Source organism: Ursus americanus, chromosome 14, assembly GCF_024610735.1.
Source record: "Ursus americanus isolate L20-20 chromosome 14, mUrsAme1.1.p, whole genome shotgun sequence".
Classification (NCBI taxonomy): Eukaryota; Metazoa; Chordata; class Mammalia; order Carnivora; family Ursidae; genus Ursus; species Ursus americanus.
The window spans coordinates 66,852,405-66,872,284 of NC_142140.1; the positions used below are offsets into that span (position 1 = coordinate 66,852,405).

Below are 19,880 nucleotides of genomic sequence, written 5' to 3' on the forward strand. Positions count from 1 at the left end.
GTGTGCAAAGCAGATCCCTACGTTCAAGTGGATGGCGCCTGAAAAATGTGATTTCCCACTTGATCCTTCTGACAGGCCATTCAGTTGTGTCTCTCTCAGGACTGAGTAATTTTCATCCGATCATGCTCTTAAGCCCTCCAGGGGTCACCAGACGCCCTGAGAACAAGACCCCAGTGTCTGCCTCTGGCGCACAGGGCCTTCCACCATCTGGCCTCTGCCTTATGCTCCACCCACTCCCCGTCACTCACTGTGCTCCAGCTGCGTTGGCCTCCTTGGGGTCCTCAAGCCCGCCATGTTAGTTCTACCTCAGGGCCTTTGCACTGGCAGTTCCCTCTTTCTATCTGGACTGTTCTTTCTCAAATCTTCTTGAGGCATGGCTGACTCTCTCCCACTTGGGTTGCATCTTAAATACCACCCCCTTTGAGAGGTCTTCCCCCATCCAGGCTCCACGCCCCGCCACCGCCCACTCCTCATCGTCCTGATTTCTGTTGCCGATCCCCGTTACAGTGTGCATGCTTATTACTTATTTCTCTGCACGCGGAATAGACATTCCATGAGAGTAGCTGAAGATCTTTGTGTAGGAACACAAGAGGCTCTGGGCTGCGTGTAGTCCAGTTGCCTTCCAGGTGAAGAGCTTATCTGTGTAGTGTTGTGGTTTTGGCTCAGGGAGGAGAGGGCTTGCTGGTGCTTCTCAAGGAGGGAATGGGCCATGCCACACTACTGTGGATTTGCCTATTTTGGGTATTTCCTGTAAGTGGAATCCTGCCATCAATGCCCCGTGTGTCTGTCTTATTGAGTATGATGTTTTCAAGGTTCATCCGTGTCCCAGTACGTATCAGCCCTTCGTTCCTTCTTATGACCAAATACTATTCCGCCATATGCATATACCACTCGTAATCAATCCATCCATCAGTTGACAGACACTGGAGCTCTTTGCACCTTTGGGCTGGTGTGAATAGTGCTGGCGTTCATGGGCATGCACAGGTTTGTTTGACGGGCTGTTTTCAGTTGTTTTGAGTGGCATTGAGTAGCCTTGCTGGGCCGTATGGTAATTTTGTGTAATTTGCTGAAATACTGCCAAACTTCAGCAGAGCGCTGCCCCATTTTATGTTTCTACCAGCACGGCATGGAGGTTCCCGTTTCTCCACGGGCTCACTGATACCTATTTTCTGATGGTTATTCCTCTTGCTATCCTAGTGGGTGTGAGGTGGGAGCTCCCAGTGGCTTCGATTTGGATTTTCTTCATGACTCATGATGTGAAGTGTCTAGTCCTGTGCTCATCAGCCATTTTCTCTCTTCCTTAGAGCATACCTTTATTTTTATGCTTATTTGCATTGTTACTGTATGTGAGCACTTCTCTCTCTTTCTTGACCATAAGCTGCCTCGTTTATTTATTTTTTTTAAAGATTTGATTTATTGATTTGAGAGAGAGAGAGAGCACAAGCAGGGGGAGCCGCAGAGGGAGAGGGAGAAGCAGACTCCCCGCTGAGCAGGGAACCCAGTGCGGGACTCGATCCCAGGACCCTGGGATCATGACCTGAGCTGAAGGCAGACGCTTCACTGACTGAGCCACCTAGGCGCCCCAACCTGCCTCGTTTATAAAATGGGGCTAAGGCACTTCTCCAAAGAGACATTGACTTCTGGAAATTAAAGCATTGTTCAAATCTTTGTTAACGTAAGTTTGAAATCTTGTCTTTATTTTTTTCTTTGCCGCTATCCCAGTCTATTTTATTTTATTTTTAAGTAGGTTCCACGCCCAGCGTGGGGCCCAACGCGGGGCTTGAACTCATGACCCTGAGATCAAGACCTGAGCTGAGATCAAGAGTCAGACGCTTCACCGACTGAGCCACCCAGGCACCCCTATCCCACTTTATTTTAAAATGCAGCCTATAAACCTTAGGCTGATTTTCCAGATTGGCACATTTAATTTGGTTTTGATTTTCTGAATTTTGACCTCTCTGAGTCTAATCTACCTCGTATTCCGTGAATGTCTAGGTTTTAAACATACTTTAAGGTCCATTTGTGTCTTAGCTAATACAGTACCTAGGAAGTATTTGACTTTTTGCTGTTTTAGAGTAAGCAGATGGCTATTGAAATAGTTTTCATTACAACATGTTTTTTGGGTTTTCTTTGTTTTTTTTCCTTTTCAGAAAAAGTTGCCTTTGACAACACTGGCTCAGTGTTTGATGGAGGGGTCAGCTATCCTGGGAGATGACACACTTCTCGGGTAGGTAACAGCACGTGTGGCTTTGTGCCAGGTCTAGGTAAGCCCTCAACCCTGAGAAGGGGGCCAGAACTTCTCAGGGATGGACTGAGGACAGTTGAAGCCTGGCTGGGGCTGGGGTTTGGGGTGGGAAGAAGAAAAGGTTTGCTGGTGAGAAAAATCAAAACCCCGGCGGGGGGGGTGGGGGAGTTTGCCGATGTCATATGGGCTGTGCAGGGAGGCAACTCCCCAGAGGGAGAAGTTAGCATAATAAACCCAATAAAGGGTTGACGGACAAATGAAATCCCCAGGGCTCCAGCAGAAGCAAGTGGGAAACCTCTCCATGTCAGATGTCAAAAATTATAGGATTCCCAGAACAACCCGGGCTCCGTTTGAGCTCACAATAAAAACAAACTAAAAATAGAATCGTCGTGAGGAAGGATCAGCAGGCACGATCAGTAGGAGAAGCAGAGAGAACTAAAAATAATATGGTAATAGGAAAGAAAATATGAAGTAATACGTATCAATATGTATGAAACAGGCTTAAAATGAAGTTTAAAAATTAAGCAAGGACAATGCTCGCTTTAGCACCACATGTGCTAAAATTGGAACAGTAGACCTTAGTGTGGCCCCTGAGCATGGGTGACAGGCCAGCGTGTGAAACACTCCATATTTTTAAGGAAAAAAAATTCCAATTGTACCTATGTATCGTGACACGTTAACTTGACGTATCATGGTGCTCATTTCACAGTATATGCAAATATTGAATCCTTCCGTTGTACACCTGAAACAAATACAGTGTTCTATGTCAGTGATAGACCTCAATTACAAAGTAAAGACAAAATCGTCCTTGACCAAAGAATCAAATGATATGGAAAAAAAAAGAAAGAATAGACAGAATGAAAGAAAAACCAAATAGAACTTTTTAAAATTCAAATCATACTTATTATAATTTAAAGCCACGAGACAAGCTCTTGGTGAGGATGTGGAGAAAAAGGAGCCTCGTGCACTGTTGGGGGGGATGCAAGCGGATGCCGCCACTGTGGGAAACAGTATGGGGGTTCCTCAGAAAGTTAAAAATAGAATTAACCATATGATCCAGCAATTGCATTACTGGGTATTTACTCAGAGAAGATGAAAACATTCACTCGAAAGCGTTTATGAGCTCCTGGGTTCATTGCAGCATTATTTTTTATAGCAAAGATACAGAAGTAGCCCCAGTGTCCATTTATTGATAAATGAATGGATAAAGAAGGTGTGGGGTGCGCGTGTGTGTCTGTGTGTGTATAAGAGTATTTATATATGATGGAATAGTACTCAGCCATAAAAAAGAATGAGATCTTGCCACTTGTGACGATAGATGGACACAGGTGGTATTAGGCTAAGTGAAATAAATCAGAGAAAGATGAATACCATATGATTTCACTTCCATGTGGACTGTGAAAAACAAATGAACAAATGAGCAGAAAAAGCAGAAACAGACCTATGAATACAGAGAACAAACCAATGGTGGCCGGAGGGGAGGGGGTGGGAAGGGGATGGATGGGCAAAATGGGGGGAGAGGAGTGGGAGATTCAGGATTCCAGCTATGAAACATGTCATGGGGATGGAAGGTGCAGCATAGGAAATTAAAAAAACAAAACACTTGAGATAAACTGAAATTGCGCACCGATGAAGAACTGGTGAGCTTGCAAACAGATGGAAAGTTGCTGCTGAGAATGAACAGAGTGATTTACAAGAGGTGGGGAGGTGGCATTTGGAAACAGAGATGCATGGATGATAGAACACAGACCTGTGTCTGGGAGCTGTTCCCAAAGAAGAGAATGAGCAAAAGGGGAAATTACGGTGGAACTTTTCTTTTCTAGATTTGAAAACAAAACAAAACAAAACAAGCAAACCCATAAATCTTTAGATTAAAGAAACATAAGAAGTGCTGATTGAGGTCAACAGAAAGAAATCTATCCCCGGACGCATGATAGGAAGACTATAGGTTACTAACAATAAGGGAGAGAGAGAGAGAGAGAGAGAGAGAAATTGAAAATCAAGCAGAGGAAAAGGACTGCATATAAAAGAGCAATTCGAGGGGCTCCTGGGTGGCCCAGTCATTTGAGCATCCAACTCTTGGTTTTGGCTCAGGTCATGATCTCATCAGGCCCCTTGTTGAGCTCTGCGCTGAGCAGGGAGTCTGCTTGGGATTCTCTCTCCCTCTCCCTCTGCCCCTCCTGCTTCTCGCTCTCTCTCTCTCTCAAATAAATAAACCTTTAAAAGAGAGCAATTCAATTGATAGCAGACTACTTATTCATCAACCAGTATAAATGCCAGGTGGTAACAGGGGAATCCCTTCAAGTATTGAGTGAAAATATAAGAAACCTAGATTCTGTGATGAACTAAACCATTCTTTAAGAATAAAGGGAAGGGCTCCTGGGTGGCTCAGTTGGTTAAGCAACTTCCTTTGACTCAGGTCATGATCCTGGGGTCCTGGGATTGAGTCCCACATCAGGTCCCTTTGCTCTGCAGGGAGCCTGCTTCTCTCTCCCTCTGCCTGCCACTCCCCCTGCTTGTGCTCTCTCTCTCTCACTCTTTCTCTCTGTCAAATAAATACATTAAAAATCTTAAGAAAAAAAAAGAATAAAGGGAAAATAAAGATATTGAAGGAAAAGATTTAGGAAAAATTACTACTTGCATATTCCCACTGAAAAAACTAGTTAAGGCGTATGAAACAGGTTACATCCAGAAGGAAGGTATGACATGCGGGTAGCCAAATAGCATAAAAAATTTAGTGAGCGTGGTGTAGGGGATGGAAATTCTTTCTCTCTACCCGTCTGAGCTTCCTTGAGTGGGGGCCCTGCAAATTAAATTGACAGAAATAGAGCAACAGAGGAAAGCACGCACATTTTATTAACATGTGCAGGGCATACGCACGGTGGAACTCGGTGATGAGTAACTCAAAGGCAGGCTCGAACTCGGGCTTAGGTAGCACTTTTTACAAAAGAACAATTTTGAGGGAAGTGACAAGGTAAAGAAGAAATTTGAGTTCCTAGGGTGGCAGATTGGGAGAGGGCAGATAAATGGGGAGCAAATGGAAGATAAGGCTCATTAGTCAACTTTTATACGTGGGTTCCTGTGGTGTCCTCTGGCTGACAAGGCTCTAGAGTTGTGTTTGCTGGTTGACTTCTGTCTTTCCCGGTAGACAAGGGAGGAGGACAGCTTTACAACCTGTGTCCTACTTTTAGGCAAATAGGGGGAGGGCAGAGAGCTCTTCTGAATCTGCTTCTTCTCGATTGCCTTCAGCTCAAAATAATCCTTATGGCCAAGCGGCATTTCCGGGGGGGCAGCATATTCTGCTACCCTTTGGTGTAAAGAAGTATAAATAAGCATTGAATTAAAACATTGATGGGGGGGCGCCTGGGTGGCTCAGTCGTTGAGCGTCTGCCTTCGGCTCAGGGCGTGATCCCGGCGTTCTGGGATCGAGTCCCACATCAGGCTCCTCTGCTGGGAGCCTGCTTCTTCCTCTCCCACTCCCACTGCTTGTGTTCCCTCTCTCGCTGGCCGTCTCTCTCTCTCTCTCAAATGAATAAATAAAAATCTTTAAAAAACAAACATTAATTTGGGGGAGCTTAAAGCAAAGTGAAACGAAAATACCAGGAAATAATAGCATGGAACATTGGGAAGGCAATCCGTGTTTCAAGGTGTTTGTTTGAAAGAAAGATAAAGGTTGCATTTTCCTGTAAAGTGTGTGTGTTAGAAAAGCAAGAGGAACCACAAAATGAATAGAATGTAGCACTTCAAAATCGGTGGAAGGATGAAAAAGGAAGTTAAAACAAAACAAAACAAAAAAAACAACCCTACAAGGGACTAAAAGAGCGAAAAGCAAGCAAAGAGAAAACAAAGTAAAGGTATAAGGTAAGAGCTCTATGTCTGCAGTCGTAGAAGATGGAATAAACTCGATGGCTTATAATATAGAGTATCACAGGTGGAGAAACATGCACGCTGTTTGCAAGATTCGCCTAAAGCATAGGGACACAAGAAGGTTGGAGGTGAAGGGATGAAGGACACCCAGGTAAAAATGACAGACTGAGCACAAACATCTAATTTTGTTCCCTTCCAAATCCACTATGATGAAAGAAGGTTTTTTTTTCTTAAAAGACATGAACCCAGAAAGGCATGAAAAACAGGAGAGAAAACAAAATTTGGTGAGCTGTGAAAGCTTATGATGGACTGGTAACAGACTGGGCGGGTCTCAGAAAGCTGACTCTGGAGCCAGATGTAGGATGTGCAGAGAGACAATGTCATTTACATCCTGAAATGCTTGCAGGCTCAGGGGTGGTGGCCCCAGGGATCTCTAGAATGGTGAGGGGGTCTTTGGGGGCTGGGAGGTGGTCCAAGTTATGAGTGTGTGTCGAAACTAGCTTAGTACCGCTTGAATGGCTCAAACCCAGCCCTTATCCATGGCTCAGGGAGACTCTCATCCCCTCACCCCCAATGCCAGCAGAAAAGTCTGGAGCTTTACTCTCTGGAGGGTGTAAAGCAGAGAGTCCCCAGACTGTGGACACCATGTAAGGGTATCACGCATTCAAGTGACTAATGCCTACTGGATGCTGAGACTGCTTTTCTGTCCCCCCACCCATGCGGTCCCCAGGTCTTTCCTCTTTAGGTAGGAAAGCAAGAAGAGCCTTCTCTGGCAAATGTGACCGGCCCAATGGGAATGAACTAAAGATCCAAAGACATTGGAGAGGGCAGTGCTTGAACAAATGGCCCCACTCAACTGTCCTACAGACGAGCTCGCAGCCAATGAGCTTTACTCACATACTCGGAGCTGTTGAGTCTCCAGTCTTAAATATAGGCAGGCGTCCGAGCTCACCAGACATTTGAAGGAAGTCTAACTTGCAGCCTACGTACCACAACAGTTGGGGAGGAGAAAATGTAACTCGGAAGAAAAAGATACTGCATGAGAAGGAGAAGATTTCAGGAAAACACGTTGCTTACATTGTCAAGTGCTACGAGAAAATAACGCGTCCATGAATGAAAGCCAGCATGTGTGTCAATTATATCTCAATGAAGAAAGAAAGAATTAAAAAACCCAGGGTGTCAATAAAAAAATGCTATGGGAAAGAAGTATTCTGAGATCGAGAGCAAGCTCATGGAAACAAAAAGTATTTTCAGTGGCAGGTTTGGAAGACACAATTGAAGAAATTCAGAGAAGAGAAGACAACCATGACATGAAAAATAGAAAAGTTGGAAGATTAGAGGACCAATCCAAGAAGATGTAGGCCCGAGTAACTTATATTATTAAAACATAGTAATCATAGTACTAATAAAGTATTCCGGAAGAGTTTTCCAGAACTGAAGGACATGAGTTCTTATACTGAAAGGGCCCACTGAGCTCCTGATACAGAAGGAAAAGTTGAACCTGTGCCCAGGCTCACCATAGCAAAGACTAGTGACAAATACAGAGATTCTACAACCTTCTGGAGGAAAGAAATTGTCATATAGAAAGGCTCAGAAATCTGAATGCTTCTAGACGTGCCAAACGCGACAATGGAAGCGAGGAGATTACTGTGGAATGCCTTCAAAATTCGGAAGGAATTTGATGCTCAGCTTAGAATTCAATAGCCTGCCTAGCTATCAATCAGCCTGAGGGTAGAGGGGAATGTCCTGACATACAAGGTCTCAAAAATTCGCTTCCCGCACACTCTTTCTCAGGCAGCTAAAGCAAGGTGTGTTCCACAATGGAGTGACCAAGAAAGAGGTAGACACAGGATATGGGAAATAAGCGCTATCCGGCATAGGACAGAGGGAGAGAAAAATCCCAAGAAATGGGGGAGGAAGTGTGCCGGAAGACAGCTGTGCCAAGGGATTGAAGGAAGAGTCAATCCAGATTGACGCAGATCCAGGAGAGGCGAATTCAAGATGGAATTCGTTCACATCAAGTGTGGTTCAGTATCTTAGACAAAATAATGGCGGAGGATTTGGGGTTCAGTCAGGTCTATAGAAAAACAAGCAAACCAAAGCAAGGCAATTATTAACGCTACAGAGAGGACAGACGTGTGGGAAAGACCAGTGCTCACCATATCCAACCCAACCCACCGTATCCAACAAGCCGGACTCTGAATGGCACACAGGGTCAGAATGTAAGCCAAATAGTGAAGATCTGATATAAATTAAACGTGGAGGGGGCAGATATAAGAATTGCCAAATTCTCATTTTCCAGAGTTGACAGTCAAAAGCCAATGCTTAAAATTAAAAAAAATTAACAAGTAGCATCAGGATCATGGAGGTAAGCAACAGACAAATCAGATAAAAGACACCATTAAAAGAACAAAGAGAAGCCCGTGACCTGGAAGTTGAAATTTGCAGCAGACAGGAAAAAGAATTTGAATCCCCTCTACATCCGCACCTATATTTTTAAGTATGTATATAAAGAACTCCTACAAATAAATAAATAGATCCTGGTGCCCAGTCACCGAACGTGAGCAAGTACGTCCTACAAGAGGGATCGCGAAATGGCCCGAAACATGAAAAGGCACTCTGTCTCAGCGGTGGCCAAGAAATGCAAATTAAAACCAAGATAAGGTAATAGTTGGCATTCACCAGTTTGGCAGAAATTAAACGCCTTACCAGTACCAAGGCTTGGCAAGAGCGTAGAGTGTTGAGAACTCTCATTTGCGCTGGTGAGAGCGAAGTTAGCGTTACCACTTTGGAGAGCAGTAAGGTTAAGGGGACGCATATCTCTTCTCCTATGCACATAAAAATTCTCACCTGCAAACAGACCGTACACAGCTCTACAACAGCCCTGGACGTGTTGGCCCTCTTGATCAAGGGAAGGCTTAATAAACGGTGGGATGGAACTCCATGCACCAGAATGACTTAATTTTGCATGTGTCAAGACGCGTAAGCCCCAAAGATAATGACGCATGAAAATGCAAGGTTCAGAGGATAGGTTCAGTGTAAAACCATTGATACAAACTTGTTGAGGTCGGGCATCAGTATTATATATTGTATGTGAACGCTTATGTATGTCATAAAAGTGTAAACATAAGAACAGGAAAGATACATACTAACTTTAGAATCAGTGACCTCTTCTCCTACTTTTATTGATTTGTAAAAACTTTTTACATGTGTTTCAGTTAGCCTGGTACCATGCAGAAGAAGGACTGCCTGCATACCCGTGTACCCAGTTGGGGAATTAGTGTCTTTGAAATAACATATCTTCTCATCTAGGAATATGGCTTAGCTTTCTACTCATTGAGGTCTTCTGTTATTTGCTTATTACGAATCCACTTTTGTAATGGTTTTCCCATTCCAATTTTCCACTGGATAATTGTTTATTCTGTACAAGGTAAGTTGTCATGGGCTTAAGACAAGGAGTTCTCTTTTTAGAAGAGCCTCCTGAAAGTGGGTTTTGGGGATACGTTGAAAGATATTGGTCTGTTTGTGTGTCGATGGTGGCTCGTTTTTCAGTGCTCAGCAGAGATAGAAGCGTCTAGGTCTTACAAGCCTATACATTCAGCACATAGGAGTCTGTTCGCCCCACATCTCCCTTGTCTTTCTCTACATGTTCCCTTGACTCCAGGCACACGGTACGTACTTCGCATCCTTTAAAAAATGGATAATTTTGGAAATCAAAATGAAAGGGACAAGTTGGGCAGCGGGAAGCTGCAGAACTCGGCCAGTTTAGAAACACTGTCTCGCAAGTGCTTACCCAGCCGGGAGCTGATGACAGCAGACGCAGGTGACCTCCTGCTTTGTGGGGTGTTTAGCATGGCTTTCCCCTCCCGTTGCAGGAAGATGCTGAAACTCTGCGGAGAGACAGAGGACAAGCTGGCTCAGGAGCTGATCCACTTTGAGCTGCAGGTGGAGAGAGATGTGATCGAGCCCCTGTTTTTGCTGGCCGAGGTAAGCCGCACACATGAGGTGACACTGTTCTTCATCAGGAATTACCACTGCCTGTCCACCTGGTCAGGACTCCCCGACGTGGCAGCCCTTCCTGCGGCCTGCCAGCTCCCTCTTCCCGCCACACTCTTCTCTGCTGGCATTCCGGTGGGGACAGGAGCAAAGTTGGCACCAACCCTGCCCTCCGCCCATTGCCCGTCTCCCGGGAAATGAACAGCAGCCCCTCGACAAGAGAAGACTCTCTGTAGGGCCCCCTGCAACTTATGTGTACGTGCAACCCTTCTCTTTCATATAATTCTATTATTTTTTTACTTTAATTCCAGTGTAGTTCACATATGGCGCTCTGTGAGTTTCAGGGGCTCAGTATAGTGATTCAGCAATTCCGTACCCTACTCAGCGCGTGTCGCGATAAGTGCCTCTTCATCCCCTTCGTCTTTGGATTTTAAAGGCTACTAAATAAAACCATTGGAGTACAAGGACGCCTTGATGTCTATGTGACAATTTGGCTAGCTTTAACCAGGGGAAATTGTGTCAAGTCAGAATGGAAATGCTTGGGGAGCTGATGTGCCTTGAGCCCTGGACTTCCTGCCAGTTAGTTGCCTTGAGTTGGTCATCCGAGGTCACCCCAGCGCTGTCCCGTAGACCTGGCTGCTGTGAGGAAGACGGTCTACGTCTGCTGGCCACCTGGGGCTGTAAGCTCTTGAAATGTGCTTAGTGTGACCGAGGAACTACATTTTACGTTTTATTTAATTTTTGTTCATTCGGCTTTGAAATGCCATAGCCACAGGGAGCTAGAGGCTGCCATATTGGACAACATCGCCCTAGACCAGGCCTGGTTTCCTTCCTGGACTGGCCCCTCAGCGTCTCCCCATTCCCCTGGTGCAATTTCCATGAGAGAATGGACAGGAAATCATTAACCAAAGTGCATGAAAGTCTTCAAGGAGAAAATCCTGTCTGTGGCGGTTTGACAGCGATCAGCTCTAGACTTTTCAGGGGCCATCCTGGTATGGGCCGTTGCCCAGCCAAGTGCATGCGTGAGAGGTCCTTTGTTCTTCGGAAAGGTGGTCTGGGGTCTCAGGCAAAGCCTGAAGTGAACCCAAGGGACACGTTTGACCTGGATGCTGAGACTCGCTTATACCGACCAGATGTCCCTGTGACCCCCCCCCCCCAGCTTTGCTTCTGGCCTCTGTGATGCCTGGAGGAGCCCAGGGCCACTCCTTCTCTCCCCTGTCAGTAAAGGTTCCACTCCATATGTTACTCACCCCTGCTCCGAAGACCGTCCTCACAGTTCTCCCTTCTATATAAAAGCTGCGGCTTGAGATGACTTTTGGTTTCAATGTACAGCCAATTTTCCCCTTGAAATTCACACTTCCTGCCCCGTTTTGGCTGAGCCCGGGCCCCGAATCCCACACTGGGATGTTCAGTGAAGTCATTTTTAGAAATAAAAATATAAAAAGAGCATCCACGTACAACCAACCACTATGGAAAGCTTGTCATAGCCACGCAGAGTCATGGCAATGTTTATTTGGTGTTTATTTTGGGAAGAAAAGTCTTACTTTATTTCTATAAAAATACATCCTGATTGCATTGCCCCATCGGATCTCAGGCCTCCGGAGACTAGTCCCCGTCAGCCTGCTGCTGTCTGTTTTGAATTAGGTCTGTGTGTCGGCTCTTCTTCTCTCCCCACGCGTGGCCCTTGTGTCCATGCGTGGGCAGAGCTGGGATGGAGCCCGTGTTTGCTGGCTGGGGGGAGGGAGGCAAGAATGAGGCCCAGGCATAAGTGAGCAGAGGAGTGCAGGGCCCCCTAAGAGGGCCGGGGTGATGGAGGGCCTGGCAGGTGTCCAGCGAAGAAAGAGCAGCGGCTAGGCCAGGCGAAAGAATTGAGGGTTTCCTCTGGAAATAAGGGCTGGGAGGCCTCCAGCCCACTTAAGAATTCATCTGGAACTTCAGTTGGACTCTGTTCTGTAACCACAGGTGGAAATCCCAAACATTCAGAAGCAGAGGAAACACTTAGCAAAGCTGGTGTTGGACATGGATTCTTCACGAACGAGGTACCGAAGGGTTTCTTTGCTTTCGTTTTTGCTTCTTGGAAGGAACAGCGGTCTTGTTTAGGGGGTGGGGAGGGGCTTGTGGGTAGAGGCATTTGTTGAGTGGGTTTTCATTCTCTAGGTTTTTCTTAATACCCCCCGATGTGGTAGGCACTGGAGGGGAGAGTCGTGAGTCAGAGATACGGGGTCCCTGCTGTCATGGGGGCTGTAGCCCAGCGTGGGAGACAGAGACCCTAGACAAGCCAGGGAACACATGGCGATTGCAGGCGCCCTTGAGTCCTGTGAAGAAGGTAGCACAGTGCAGTTCTGGAAGAGAGTGATGGAGAAAGGGAGGTTACAACATTAGGTAGGCTGAAACAGAGAAAGCTTCTTAGAGATGATGCTTGATCAGGGACCTAACTGATGAGAAGGAGGCAGCCATGCAGAGGTGGGGCACAGAACTGTCCATGACAGCAGGAACAGCACGTGCAAAGGCCCTGAGGCAGAGTGTGGGGGGAAGATCAGGCTGCCATATTCAGGGTACAGCACCAAGGCAGCGTGGCGGGGGTAGGAGCCAAGGAGGGGGCATAGTAGGAGCTCACATCAAAGAGGCAGGGTGGGTGAAGTGTTCTATCTAAAGAAGGGGGAAGTCTCTGATTCTGGGACCTGCCCACCATTTCCTGAAGCCAACGGTATAGCTTTCTGCTTCCTGTAGCCATTCTCTGGACCTGAGGCCATTAGGAGGGAAGCAGCATTCCAGCTGTGCTGCTTGCCTCCTGCACGGTCTCCCAGAGGCCTCTGGAAAGTGCCTGTTACAGCAGGGGGTTCGTGTGAGGTCCTGAGATGCCATTGACTCCGACCACCACATGTCCCGATGGTGCATATACAACTTCCTAATTCTCGCAGTGGCGTGTCCCTAAGTGTGCAGCTTGAAGGAATGCAGGTTCCTGAAGATCAATACGGAAGGAACATTTTGGGTCTATCATAGGCCCTTTGCAGGTCAATTTTATTTTATTTTATTTATTTTTTTTTTAAAGATTTTATTTATTTATTCGACAGAGATAGAGACAGCCAGCGAGAGAGGGAACACAAGCAGGGGGAGTGGGAGAGGAAGAAGCAGGCTCACAGTGGAGGAGCCTGACGTGGGGCTCGATCCCATAACGCCGGGATCACGCCCTGAGCCGAAGGCAGGCGCTTAACCGCTGTGCCACCCAGGTGCCCCTGCAGGTCAATTTTAATCCTCTCCTTACGTCTTTTTAATTTTTCCTGAGGAAAAGAAACAAAACCAAAAAATACTGATCTACTTGGGCTGAGAGATATAATATAGAGTCTTGAACCAGGAGTCCGAGGTGAGGTGGTGAGATCCAGGTCACCTGTTTTCAAGACCTGTGAGCTTGGTCAAGTCAATCAACCTTCCAGAATCACGGTTGCCTCAGTTGTGCGCCGGTCATAACACCATTCGTGGGTTGACGTGAGGAGGTTGAATGTCATCTGAGATCACGTTTGTCACAGTGCTTCCCAAGTGCTAGTTGGGACCCTGGAATTCTGCATTTGGATCAATACGAAGTGTAGGGCGGTCCCCAAGACCAGAAGTAGAACAGGTGAGAGCAAGAGACGCAAAGATGTCTTTCGTTAATTTAGTGTTTTCCAGACTTCAGTCCACCCGACCAGTTTTGGACATCTGGACCCACGCATCTCACAAAAAGTCAGTTCGCTTCTTCAAACTGAATCCGTTCAAAAAGTATTAGAGCCCTACCATACATTGGAAGACACTACCCTTTGCTGTTAATGCCAGGTAGACACAGAAGTGAACAGGGTGAAAGCAAAGCCGCCAATGCTGTTAAATTTTACATGCTGTTGCCTATGGAAGGCTGTGATCTTGAAGCTTATCTCCTTCTGTTAAGAAGGAAGAGGAGGAGGAAAGTTGTCAAAGTGTTTCTGACCCAGATCTGAGGCTCTCTCCTTAGTGCTTGTGGAGGAAGACAGCAGGTTGCATGGGGAGTACGGATTTGGCATCACTGACGACTGTATCCTCGGACCACGTCCAGTTGCCTTCCATGACATCAGCGTTCAAGGCCTGCATTTGGGGAGTCACACAAGGACTAAAGACATGCTGATTGTCCCCCTGTTTGGATGATGGTGGACACCTTGCTCCTGGGTTTGTAGAGGGATTTCCTTCACTGCGGGGACCTGGTCTTAGCTCTGAGGTCTTCTCCGTGCCTCTGTGCGGGAAGCCTGATTTCCATCACAGAGCTTCTCTTCGGAAGGCCAGATGCTAGTGCCAGGGCTTGTCACTGCCACCTCTACTTATGTATTTTTGTTCAGTCTTCTTATGAGAGGTTGAGTGGGTGGTGGTCATGGTCCATCTAGTCACGTGATGCATTTTTAATGGTGACGCTATGGATTCCGAAAGCATAGAGAAGCATCGTTAGGAACCCGCCTTCCCTGATATAATGAACTCTTCCACATTCTCAGCTCATCTTCTCTTATATGCTGGGATTTGGTCAGGAAATCTCTACCTCCCCCATCCAAATGCTTATGCTTCTAACCTTCAGCCGAGACCCTTGACAACCTTTGTCTTTTCAGAAGTCAACCCATCCCCAGCTTCCTACCTTTTCCCTAACCCCTCACTCTTCAGCCAACGTGAGGACCGCATCCCAAGATTCAGCAGCGAGAGTAAGACCAGATGCTGTGCCGTTGAACAGCAGGGGTCACCAGCTGCTCTTCTGCACAGTGGGTTCTTCCTTCCCCCACCCCCACCCCACCCTGCCTCCCACTGTGGTCAGTTTGTGCTTCTCTTCTTTGCGGAATCACCAAACCTTTCTTTAGTCCTTTTTTGTCGTGCCCGAGTTACGCTTTCCAGAACTACACAGTGTATCCCAGGTGGAGACACGCTCGTGGTCCTTGGGAGTGGATCCTCGAATCCTTCTACATCTTGGGTAGATACTGTTGCATCCAACTCCTTGATCCAGTGTTTAATTAGGCCTGAATCCAAGGTGTGTATTTGCCTCCATTCGAGTGAATCTGGCTTGTCTGCTTGGAAAGCCAATCATCCAAGCCTTAGCATCCTCAGAGAAGACCAAAGCTTAGAAGTTGAGTAAAAAATGATAGATTAAGGAGGCTGGAGGAAAAACTCAAGAAAGCTTTACGCTGAATTAAAGATTGCAAATTGAATTGAATTGAATTGAATTGAATTGAATTGAATTGAATTGAATTGAATGATACACAAATGTCTTTTCTATGATAGGTTTGGTTTGGCAGTGGTTACAGAAGGAGCACCGTTCCTTCCCCAAAGTCTGCCTCAGTTTTTCTGAGCATGTGTCTCAAGATCAACCCTTCGGGGTCCAGAATAACTTATGCTTCTACTGAGTAGCTGTGGACTAAATTTCGTCCTCCTTCCCCAAATTCACATGTTGAAGTTCTAACCCCATAATGTGACTGTATTTGGAGATTGGACCTTTTGGAAGTAATTAAGGTTAAGTCAGGTCATAAGGGTAGGGCCTTAATCCAGTTGGGTTGTTGGCCTTCTAAGAAGAGGAAGAGAGAGATTTCTTTTCCTTTGCACGCTCACTCAGAGGAAAGACCACGGGAGCACAAGTGAGGAGGCAGTGAGAAAGCCTCCACCAGACCCAGACCCTGCCAGAACCTCAATCTGGGGCTTCCAGCCTCCAGAACTTCGAGAAAACTAATTTCTGTTGCTTAAGCCACCCAGTCATTGGTATATTGACATGGCAGCCCGGGCAGATTAAGACACCTGCCTTCTTTGGAAGCAGAAGAACTAATATAAATAAAACAGGAGAGTCAGGGGACAGATACTGGGCAGCTCATGGAATTAAAGAAGTAGCTAATTAGAAGAGATTTAAGTGCTTCCGGGATGGACTGCGCAGTCTCAATGGCTTAGAAGTTCTTCCTCACCTCCTACCTCTCGCACATAAAAGCATCTTAGATGCAGTGTCTTCATGGTCCCTTGGGCTCCTGTCTCCCCAGCATGAGACCTGTTCCTTTTGTTCTGTAAGTACAGAGGAGAGGGTCCATCTGTCTAGACTTTGCTTAGAGGCCACTTCCTTGGCCTGTCAGTTGGTCAAGGTGATGAAGCGTGGGCGTGGCCTTGGCTTGCATCAGGGACCCTCAGCTGGGCCACTGACGGTGAAGGTCATGCAAAACTGGCAGCTTCCCGGGGTGCCTGGGTGGCTCAGTCTGTTAAGCGTCTGACTCTTGGTTTCGTCTCAGTCCTGATCTCATGGGTCATGAGATCAAGCCCCGCATCAGGGTCTGCACTCAGCGGGAGTCTGCTTTGCTTGGATGGTCTTTCCCTCTGCCCCTTCCCCTGCTCTCTCTCTTTCTCTGCCTAGAATAAATAAATCTTAAAAAAAAAAAAAAGAAAAAGAAAACAAATCCTGGCAGCTCCCTTTGGCCCATACATCAGAGCAGGAGTAGGGCAGGGCCTCACAAACCAGAGGATGCCAATGACAGAGGAAAGGAGACTAGACAGATGAAATAATAAATGTCCCTCTAAAGGAACGTTCCTGTCTGCCTTCCAGAAACTCTCGACTTCCCATTGCCCTGAACTCCTCTTGTGTTTGTCCTCTTGACCCTTCTCCTGATCCCTAAAATTCCATACCCTTATTTCTGGCCCTTTCCTCTCCTCTAGCCTTCAGTAAAGCTGATATTCTGTCTCCACCTCCCCCAGATCCTATAGCAATGGAATCTTTCCCAGCGAATAACGGTGTCACACCAGAGCAGAACTTTCTTCTTATTATTTTATTTTATTTTATTTAAATTCAAGTAATTAACATATAGTGTATTATTAGTTTCAGAGGTAGACTTCAGTGATTCATCAGTTGCATGTAACACCCAGTGCTCATGACATCACGTGCCCTCCTTAATGCCCAGAACGTTCGGCTCTGCAAATTTGAAAGCTCAGACTTCTTGGTCAGGACTTCTTGCTTCTTCTCTTGATGGAGCAGGAAAGTGCTTGAGTCTATTTACAGGACAGATGTCTGACAAGGCCCCCATACCTTGAAATTCATGATAATGGTCTCTTTTCCCAGTAGATTACTATCCATACACATCTTCCCGTGTTTTCCGTGCTCTTTTATTCTCTGATTTCCACAATCTCATTCCTCATCTTACCCACTGTTTTCTAATCTCAAAGCAAGTTACTTCTCTATTGTGAATAAAATTCCCTGTAAAGGGAGTGGAAGGATCTGTGTTTTTAAATTGCCAAGAGATGATCTAAGGGGTAGATTTTAGGTGGGGGGGGGGGGAAATAGAGGGAAATAGGAAAGAAAAGAAAGGTAACTTGGGGAAAATGTCTTCATTTTAATAGACACATATTAAGGATAATTGGGTTTTTAAAAAAAAATCTATTCCAGATCTTTGAAGCCGTTAAAAATCAGTGTCTGCAGTCACTTTATTTTTTTTTTCCACACATATGTTGGTTGTTTTTTCTTCAGATAGACTGAGCCACATGGTGGTTAAAGCTTTATTTTTTATTTTTATTTTTTTTTAATAGACTGCACACCCAACATGGGGCTTGAACTCGTGACCCTGATCCAGAGCCCTGTCCTCTACCCACTGAGCCAGCCAGGCACCCCTGAGCCTCATCTCATAATCTACCATATTCATTATCAGCAATCTAAATTACAGCCATGGCATCTCCTGTTTTATTTGACCAAAAATCCCCACAGTGCTTTGATACTTTATTTCAAGTGGCTAAACCCGGGAGGTTTCTTAAATATATCATTTCTGTTGGGCAAACCATCATGAGAAAGAACTACCTAGGAATTTTTACTAATCTGTATCTGTTAGTTTAGATTTTTCAACATTTTGAGTAGAATATTTCCTTTGAGGAATGGTTCCCAAGACACACGTGTCCATCTCTGGACCTTCACGCCAGCTTGACATCCCGATGCCTTTTAAGTCATTTTCCTGTGAATGCATTTTTTTAAAAGATTTTTTTTTTTTTTAGATTTTATTTATTTATGTGACAGAGAGACAGCCAGCGAGAGAGGGAACACAGCAGGGGAGTGGGAGAGGAAGAAGCAGGCCCCCAGCAGAGGAGCCCGATGTGGGACTCGATCCTGGAATGCCAGGATCACGCCCTGAGCCAAAGGCAGACGCTTAACGACTGCACTACCCAGGCGCCCTAAAAGATTTTATTTATTAATTTATTTAAAGTGAGTGCGAGCAGAGGGAGAGGGAGGAAAGAATCTCAGGCAGACTCCCCACTGAATGTGGAGCCTGACGTGGGGCTCGATCTCAGGACCCTGACATCATGACCTGAGCCGAAATCAAGAATCAGACACCCAACCGACTGAGCCACCCAGGCACCCCCCCGTGAATGCATTTTTTTAAGTAACACAGAATCCTTTATTTTGTTCTTTTTTGCTAATAGCAAAGAGGACTTTCATTTCCCTTTCTTGTGTCCTAGTCTTGTATTCTTCTCTTTATCCCGCAGATCACAAACTCAGAGAAAGAAGAAATCATGTAGAGAAACCACCTAGGGACTCTTGACTTTCCAAAGGAGGTCACATTGCATTTTGTGCCTCTAGGATAGATGGCCGATGGGCCGTCGGGTTTGGTCCGTACGCCGCTGGCCAGCATGGCGTTGAAGCGGAACTGTTTGTAGTCTTGCCCTATTTCATCAGGAGGGTTCACATGACACTTTCCAGCTTCTCTTGTCAACTGAGGCAGGGCAGCGCCCCCACCCTTCCCCTCACTGTCCCTCCCAACTTCCCCAAGAGACTGTAGTCCGGTGTCGGATGCCCTTTGTCATCCTGACGACGCTATCGTTTGTCTTAGGGCCGTGAAGTGGTTTTGCAGCTCGTGTCCCAGTTACAAGTAGGGAAATAAAGGGTGGACTAGTTTTTAGGATACTCACCCATTTGACTCCATGCTCTTACTCCATGGCTCCTATAAGCCGTTGAATTTACAGACTCCGTGGAACGGGAACCCACTGCTGATCCCTGCTCGGCTCCTACTGTCTTGCGTAATCGGAACCTTCCTTCGGGGCCTGCTCTTGGTAACGCGCTGGTAATGCCGGGGCCAAAGAAACATTTGTACTTGGCCATGAATCGTTCCCCGGGCGGCATTCTCCCGACGGCCGGTGCTCTCCACGCAAGGACAGACGTCGAAGGAAATAGAAACGCGGTCTCTGAATGTCGATGGGAAGCTTTTTGTGCTGACCAGTGGAGATTTGGGCTTTCGGATTTATTTTGATCCCCCCCCCGCATCTGCTCTCAGCCGACACCCGTGATTAGCCCCAGCTCAGAGCCCATGGCGCAGGGATGACGTAGACTGCTGTGCCTGGGACAAAGTGACAGTCATTGGGTCTCCGTGTTCGGGAGAAGCATTTCAGGGGGAACGGTGGCAGGCTGGCGCGTGCCTGCCCCGTCCCAGTCTGGCCGTTCTCTTATCTGCGTTCCCACGGTATTGCCAGGGCTCTCCACCTGTCTCACACCTCTCCTCTTTTTCTCCTGTTTTCCATCAGGTGGCAGCAGACTTCCAAGTCTTCAGGTCTGTCCAGCGGCTTACAGCCTGCGGGTGCCAAAGCTGATGCCCTCAGGGAAGAGATGGAGGAGGCTGCCAACAGAGTGGAGATTTGCAGGGTACCCCTCCCTCCCCCGTCTTTGCTCCTCTTGACCGGGACAGATGGGGCAACCCTAAGGGAGTCCCTTTTTCCCCCACTGGCATTGTATTAAAACCCTCAATGGGAGCTCTGGTTGAACTGAATGTCCCCAAGCTTGCCTACTGGC

The 19,880-nt window shown here is 46.6% G+C and overlaps 1 protein-coding gene across 4 annotated transcripts in view; it reads left to right on the forward strand.

The window, feature by feature from the left end:
* The window catches only part of ARHGAP44 (Rho GTPase activating protein 44), a 164,582-nt gene that overhangs the window by 99,219 nt on the left and 45,483 nt on the right, over positions 1 to 19,880 (forward strand). For 3 of the 4 annotated variants that reach the window (XM_045797209.2, XM_087867630.1, XM_087867629.1), the window contains exons 4-7: positions 2,151 to 2,227; positions 9,988 to 10,099; positions 12,071 to 12,147; positions 19,616 to 19,733. In XM_045797209.2, coding sequence (XP_045653165.2) covers positions 2,151 to 2,227; positions 9,988 to 10,099; positions 12,071 to 12,147; positions 19,616 to 19,733 — 384 coding nt within the window. Of the gene's footprint in view, positions 1 to 2,150; positions 2,228 to 9,987; positions 10,100 to 12,070; positions 12,148 to 19,615; positions 19,734 to 19,880 lie in introns of those variants that run through there. The other variant, XM_087867631.1, reaches the window with a different exon arrangement.